The sequence below is a fragment of the Sinocyclocheilus rhinocerous genome, unplaced genomic scaffold (assembly GCF_001515625.1).
Source record: "Sinocyclocheilus rhinocerous isolate Xijiao unplaced genomic scaffold, SAMN03320098_v1.1 scaffold1635, whole genome shotgun sequence".
Lineage (NCBI taxonomy): Eukaryota > Metazoa > Chordata > Actinopteri > Cypriniformes > Cyprinidae > Sinocyclocheilus > Sinocyclocheilus rhinocerous.
In genome coordinates, this window is record NW_015627629.1 from 75708 (window position 1) to 83220 (window position 7513).

Sequence of the window (7513 nt, forward strand, 5' to 3'; positions counted from 1 at the left end):
ATATATATATATATATATATATATATATATATACATGCTAAATGAAAACACACACAAAAAATCTGGAAATTATTAGAAAAGGATAAAAGGTCTTTAAAAAAGTCATTACACTTCATGGTCAAAAATGACCACCATAGGAAATACTACAATACAGAGCAACTTTTGGCTGTACAGTCTACAAATCACCCATAATTGTAGTAGTTTTTGATAATGTGTAAATATATATTAATTATATCCAAATGTAAAACCTAATAAAACTAAATAATTATGTCTGAAAATACTATCTATTATCTATGGAAGTATCTATTGAGATACCTAGTGATTACATTGTGGATTTTATTTTTCTCCCACTAGATGGCACCAATCTGTCTTCCTTGCTTTGGATTTTAACTTTGGTCTATAAAATTAAACCCTGTATCAGTTGTAAATAATATATTTTGTACATTCATATTATTTTATATAGAAGGAAATGGTGCATAATCTAGAAGTGAATATTGTGTAATAAAATGAAATCCCCTTAAAATACAGTAAAAATACTCCTAAAGTTAAAGACTAAATATTATTGAGACGTATAACATATTAATAAAAACATTAATTTCTTTGGTCTGTTTTGACCGCTGAGGATCACAAGTGTGACCTCTAAGTGAGGAATACCAGAGGAATCTGTGATATGTTTCTAAAGTTTCTGCTTGTTATTTTTTAGGTGGTGGGACACGTCTTCGATCAGGTGGATGAGGAGTTGAGCTCCCAGTATCATGAGACTGTTTACTCACTGCTGGATTCTCTCAGCCCCGGATACAGAGAAGCATTTGGAAATGCTCTGCTACAGAGACTGGAGAGGCTCAAACAAACCGGACAGTGAGGGCTTCAGTATCATTCATAATATCTCTGCTCGCTAACAGTTCAGTGCCGCTCTCAGCTTAAAGCATCAGTGGTACCTTTTTCAGTTTTTAGCCTGTGATATGTTTTAACAGATCTTCTTCTGACTTGCCTGTGATGTTTTAAAGTAGTTTACTGTTATTTGGAGAGGTATCATTGCTGTGACACAGCGGGCCCAGATGAATACTCCATTTTTATTCATATTTATGCAAATGAAATAACCCTCAGAAAGAGCAACGTGCTGTTTTGAGGACTATCGGGAAATGTTTCCTTTAAAAGTACAGCATGGCTCTTTAAAGTATTAACATTAAAAACATATCAGATGCCTTACTACTTTCATTCAGATTTCTAACAATTCCGTTTTCTTTCGTTCAGAATTCAGTTTGTAGTTGTTATTTGAAAATCCTGATACATTATCTTCTCTTCCTTTAGTTTGCTACAGATAATTGAATATCAGACCCCTTTGTGAATGTAAAAACACATCGATTGCTTCATTGTTTTCTTTCTCAATCTGTCAAAATTAGCAGTAAGGATTGAAAAGCCAAAAACATAGTGGTGATATCCACTAACACCTCCAAAAAGTCATTTTTTTAAGAAAATGGTGACTTTCTTAAACCTGTTTCAAATATCAAAGATGGTGCATTTTAGCACTGAAACAGAAGCTTTATACTTTATATTTGCAAAAGAGTTGAGCCGAATCTTTTCCCCCACAATTACATTACATAACAGCAGCATGTTCGACTTTTTGTTGTAAAGAGAAAGACAGTCCTATATCGGAAAGAACAAACATCTCATGTAATATTGTCCAATTTTGGTGTTTTTTAAATATGGTTTTAAATAATGATTTTTATTGAAAGATTTTAAGTTACGCAGAACCCTTGATTTACTGGTCAAACAAAATGCTGAGTATTGCACTAAGTGAGATAAAGCAGCCATTTGCTGACTTTGTTTGAAAAGGCTGTGTAAAAATATGCTATTAAGTTACATTCCATTTAAGTTCAGTTTTGAGCAGAAGGAAGCGATTCATTTAAATAAATGCATTAATACAGGACGTTGTTGTATGATGGGTTTCTACCTCATGTTGGGTGTTTATTTTGACCTCTTTAGCATGCTTGTGAAATTGATGTGTGTTTTCAGCTGGCAGGTGATAATGGTATGCTGTTTTGTGATAATGGGAGCAATGGACAGAATTGGTCGTCTGGTTTTAGCAAATTCCTGTGAAACCCAATACTCTCTGTATCTGTCCCAGACAAACCTGCTAATAATTTACAGAATGTTTGCTTAGATAACCAAGACGAAAAAGTGTTTTAATGATGCACATGGCACAAATAACTTCTGTACCTGAAGGAATGTTGCTTGCTTTTGTTTAATTGTAATAAAAAGCACACATTCAAATGCTACTTTGGTTTGATGATTCAGTTTTGTAGCCAAGTCATATTTTGCACAAGCTTTAGAATTCATGTAAAGACAATGGTTTGTTCTTATAGCTAGTTTACAGTAAAATAATTGTGCAGAGTCAATGACTATATAAACCAAAATAATGCTACTGTTCGATATGTAAACATGAAAAACAACCGCAAATTCTGCTTTATCATAATAAATGCATGTGCTGCATAGTGAAACACATCTGCCCTAGTAACCACCAGCCCTCAAACACATGACAGGTGACCTCTCAAAAAGAATAAAGTTGCTGCCTGAGAAAACAGAACTGAAACTGAAGTATTGGACAGTTTGCTTATTTTCTAACAATACACGTCTTTACTATCACAAAGTATTCATTTCTTTCAAAAAAAGAATGAAAAAAAATTACCCCAAACTTTTGAACTGTAGTGTGTGTATATTGTTAGAAAAGACTTCTATTTTGAAAAAATGCTGTTCTTTTGAACTTTTTTTATTCATCAAAGAATCCTGAAAAAAAAGTACCACAGGTCCCCACCCACAAAAAAAAAAAGTTGTTAAGCAGCACAATCGTTTCCAACATTGATAATCAGTATATAACACTGAAGACTGGAGCAATAATGCTGAAAATTCAGCTTTGAATCACAGGAATAAATACAATTTTACAGTATATTAAAAAAGTTATTTTAAATCGCAGTAATATTTCACAATATTACAGTTTTTTTCTGTATCTTTGATCAAATAAATGTAGCCTTGATGAGCATAAGAAACTTAAACAACAACAACATTAAAATCTTACTGATCCCAATCATTTGAACAGCTCTGTCTGTGTGTGTATATGTATATATTCCCTGCAGGAATCCATAAACAGAAGAAAAACTAAAATCAGTTTACCATAAAAAAGTAGTTTATTTCATTCAGACACATTTGCCAATGTTTTAAGAAAATAAGCTCATATTAAGATGTAGTCTTTATTAAATATGCAGATTAAAAATTTCAGTAAAAAGTTCACAACCAGTTGATTAAAAAAAAAAAAACTTTGATTAGACACATCAGAACACTGTCTAGCCACACAGGAGCTAGTGCACACTTGAGTTAATCACCGGCAATGACCACTGTTGTTTGTCAGCGTCTCGTTCTGGTGAATCATTAATATAACGGAAACAAACGAAGATTAGGCCATTTCTGTCGAGTGGCACTGTGTGCATAGTTAAAGACCATACATTAAAATGACAAATGTGTCATGGTTAGAAAAAAGTATTAGAATAAATCATAAAATCTGCATCTACTTATTAGATCTAAAAGGTCCATAGAAAAAGCACACATCCAGATGCCTCGGTTCTTAATTGTATCCCTTTGTAAGCATTTTTGGCTTCAGTGTTGGCCTTCAGTTCACAATCTGAACAGGGAACTTGATGCAAAATAAATCTTTGCTGGAGTCGTCTCTTAATTCCCATTCCACAACCAGTTTTATCTAAAAAACAAACCAAAAATGAGGAAGTGAATGCATGCAACATTAAAGCATTGTTTAGAACTAGAGGTAGATGAGGAAGTTTACACTTACTGCTGGATACTCGTTCTTGACGGGTAACTGGTTGACGTAGCTATATGTTTTTTGCGGTTCAATAGGACACTGAATTCCAGACTTGCAGCCATCTGATTGAGGAATAGGGAAGGGGACGGGGATGCCAGCGACCACTCCGTGAACCACAGCTGCACTAGTCTTACTCTCAACACCTAGGGGAAATACAAACATGCTGTTGATTTTCTAAATTTAGATCTGGTTTATTTGAGCTGTTACTAGACATGAAAAGCAACTCACTACTGGTGAAGGTTACATTGACTGAATAGGACTGTCCCTTGTGAAGCTGGCATGGCTGTTGAGAGCAGGGCTGGATGTCAACCTCAGTAACTTTTCCTTCTACTGAGCCTGTAAGGAAAAACAAGAAAAATGAAGATTTAAAAAGACTTTAATAAAGTAAAATACAAAGTATGAACTTCATAAACAAAGTACTTACCACAGTCCACAAATTTCACCTGCTCAGCATTAGTGTAGGCGAGAAAAGAAAGCAAAACAACGCCGAGCACACGGTAGTCCATGGTTCAAATGAATCCTAGAGAGAACCAACAGAGTACAAACATCATACAGTTTGACATCGCTCGATCACATGAGAGTGACTCTCTGCGTACTTTCTGTACACTTCCTAATGAAGATGTGAACGTTAATACTTAATACATACAGAACACAGGAATTAGCAAAACAGGAACGGGCTTTCGGCTCAATGAAAAAGTTAAAAATACCAACTAATATAATTAAAAGTTGCTTACATACCAGCCTTTCCTTCAGCCACTTGTTTCCACACCTTACTTCCTTGTCACAAGATCAGAATGACTGTTCTCCAATCCAACGCTGTTTGTATGGGCGTCGGAATGACGTAAACGCAGTTTCGGCAACTCTTAACCAATAGCAATGACTCATGGAAATGGTCTGAAACAAGGAGGACATTCTGTTGCCAGATATATCTAAACCCCTCTTTAAGGCTATTATACTCGCTCAGGGATTGAAAAGAGAAGTAAAACGATCTTACTCTCTTGATTGTGTGTGTGTGTGTGTGTGTGTGTGTGTGTGTGTGTGTTTCTCATTTTCAACGGTGAAACAAGGAGGACATTCTGTTGCCAGATATATCAAAACCCCTCTTTGAGGCTATTATACTCGCTCAGGAATTGAAAAGAGAAGTAAAACGATCTTACTCTCTTGATTGTGTGTGTGTGTGTGTGTGTCTTTCTCATTTTCAACGGTTGAAATAAATTTTAAATGCCAATAGGTCATAAAATGTTTGCACATTTGTATTATATAGGGTGAAAACAATTAATATCCCATAGTTTTCCTCCCATAGAAATTATAAGGAAAACGCTTAACGTTACATGGCTTAATGCATTAAAACAGTGCTTGTCTGTACATAGTATGCATAAAATGTTTGCACATTTGTATTATATAGGGTGAAAACAATGTAAAACAATTTAAAATTTGTTTTAAAATAGGATATTTAATTGAGTTTGAGAGATTTCATGTGTAACAAACTCTGCATGTTTGCAGGAGAGATCCTGCAACAACATAACACGTTTAGTGTGAATACAGATTTTATGTACAATTTAATAAAATTGTTTAAAAAAAGACAGTTGAAAAAAGTTGTCTCCCCCAAAGCTGTGTAAACCATAGACTGTATAAAAACATGGACGTAGTGTCCGTGACGTCACCCGTTGAATCTGAAGAGCTTTTTTGAAGCCCAAAGTGGGCGGAGCCGGTCCGCGCGTCACTCCCGGATAATCGAAAATGGGCAAAGAGGCGGGACGTGGGTGGCGCTGAGGTGCTCAAAGTGTTCACTGCACAGACGAGAAGCCTTTTTAGGAGTCCAATTCCAGACTTGGACGGTCTGTCAGTACAATTAACCGCACAACATTTTATTTTATCATTTTAAGAAATAATCACGAAAATAACCCATAGACTGAATAAAAAACTCTGCCTCTCACCTGCCACTCTAACTGAATAATGACCCTGACTGTATCTAAAATGTAACAGTTTATGTCTCTGGACACATTACAAAAATCTGGCATCTGTTAGGCTTGATTGGGCAAAATGTGAAACTTGAATCATAATTAATGTTACAGTTATCAGCTTATTTGTTCTATATAAATAAGAGTTTACCTTATTATTATTTAATAATATTTTTTTTTATTGCTCATTAAACTTGCTTAGTAACAGATTTAATTAATAATTAAAATGCATGACATAAAACTGAAAAATCTTGATTAAAAATCTTGGTTAACTATCTGCATTAAAGCCAGTAATTGAGCTAATAAAGTAATGTTTTTAACTGACCATTAAAAAGTACACAAGTACATTTTTATTATTCTTTTTAACCTACAATTTTATTTTCAAAAATTAACAGAAATATTTGTTTTTAAATGAAAGGGTTAAACCACGGAATCTGGCAACCCTTTCTCTCGCTAACTCTTGATAATAACTCGTCTTGCGCGTGCGCTGAACTACTATCCGAGTTTATCGAAGATGTCGCTCGCCAGGAGACTGCTCATAAGCGCCACTAAAACAGCGTCATTTCACTTTCTCAAGTATGCACGAATTAGCGAAACGCCAGTGGTGCATTCAGGATGTATTGTCTTATATAATACGACTTTGTTTGATGCTTTATCTTCAGATAATAGCTAATGCACGTAGCATAGCTAGCTAGTTTCTTACAAACTTATCCGTTCTGTTACATATCATGTCAAAGCTTTTTAATCTGTTTCATAGTTATTTTGTATGTAATATAATCCTGTTATGATGTGCATATCAAAACTCCTTGGGCATGCGTTGTTGCGATGAAGGGCATTGTGTGTACAGCCATTCACTGTCACGTGTGTGTTTGCTGTTGGCCAGAGTTGAGACCGTGAGAACATGTTCAGCTGCTCTCAGCTCCTCCGCGCGCTACAGCAGCGCCTCCTCTACCAAAGAGGAGCATCAAAACCCATCCGGCAGTCCGGCTGAGAACATCCAGCTCAGTGAATCCTGTGTCAAGGTTTGAACTCGCATGCGCTTCATCTTAGATACTTCAGTCAGTGATCACATTTTTGGGAGTAATGAATAAACCAAGACATTGACAAATATGTATTTTTTTTTTCCTCCAGAGGCTCGCTGAGATTATTGAAAAGGGACAGTATCTGAGGATAGCAGTGGAGGGAGGCGGATGTTCGGGATTCCAGTATAAATTCTCAGTGGACACTGTTAAAAATGAAGATGACAGGTAATTGCAAAAAGAAAGCAATATGTAGGCACTTTCATCAAAGAGTGTACAAACAGGACTTGAAAAAGGCAATTTTATGATCTTTTTTTTTTTAAAAAGAGTCAGCGATACTTCACCTTCAGAAAAAAAATTTCATCAACATCAGGAGGTCAATATATGTATTTTATGAATTTTGCAGCCATTTTACCAAACCTTAAAACATGAGCTGCATCCCAAATGACGCACTATACACAATGCACTCATACTAGGGCTGCACGATTATGACAAAAATCATAATTGTCGATTATTTCCTTGAAATTGCGATTATTAATTACGATTATCACAATTTACATTGAATGATGTTATATCATTGTTTGAAGCAACCGCATGCCATATTTTTAGATGAAAATAAACAAGCTGTAAACCCTCATCCTGAAAAAAACTTTATTGCTTTT

General features: G+C 35.2%; 3 protein-coding genes across 5 annotated transcripts in view; 2 read left to right on the forward strand and 1 right to left on the reverse strand.

Moving 5' to 3' along the window:
• LOC107731910 (GSK3-beta interaction protein-like) overlaps nt 1-2279 on the forward strand; it is a 5619-nt gene extending 3340 nt beyond the window's left edge. Inside the window, exon 3 of the mRNA XM_016543116.1 lies at nt 704-2279. Within this exon, the coding sequence (XP_016398602.1) occupies nt 704-862 (159 nt within the window). The 3' untranslated portion in view covers nt 863-2279. The remainder of the gene's footprint in view (nt 1-703) is intronic.
• An 887-nt stretch (nt 2280-3166) lies between these two features.
• On the reverse strand, nt 3167-4701 carry npc2.1 (NPC intracellular cholesterol transporter 2, tandem duplicate 1). 2 transcript variants are annotated; one of them, XM_016543148.1, is made up of 5 exons: nt 4610-4701; nt 4296-4391; nt 4100-4207; nt 3842-4014; nt 3167-3751 (listed from the first exon to the last, which is right to left on the reverse strand). In XM_016543148.1, exons 2-5 carry the CDS (start codon nt 4375-4377, stop codon nt 3665-3667), a joined length of 450 nt encoding a protein of 149 aa, XP_016398634.1. In that variant the 5' UTR covers nt 4378-4391; nt 4610-4701; the 3' UTR covers nt 3167-3664. The 2 variants fall into 2 exon arrangements, with proteins under 2 accessions (XP_016398634.1, XP_016398643.1); XM_016543157.1 differs by having other exon boundaries at nt 4606-4664.
• Nucleotides 4702-6289: 1588 nt separating this feature from the next.
• The window catches only part of LOC107731917 (iron-sulfur cluster assembly 2 homolog, mitochondrial-like), a 3680-nt gene continuing 2456 nt past the window's right edge, over nt 6290-7513 (forward strand). The window contains exons 1-3 of one of the 2 annotated variants that reach the window (XM_016543130.1): nt 6290-6408; nt 6680-6854; nt 6964-7079. In XM_016543130.1, coding sequence (XP_016398616.1) covers nt 6347-6408; nt 6680-6854; nt 6964-7079 — 353 coding nt within the window. In that variant the 5' untranslated portion in view covers nt 6290-6346. The remainder of the gene's footprint in view (nt 6409-6679; nt 6855-6963; nt 7080-7513) is intronic. The other variant, XM_016543139.1, reaches the window with a different exon arrangement.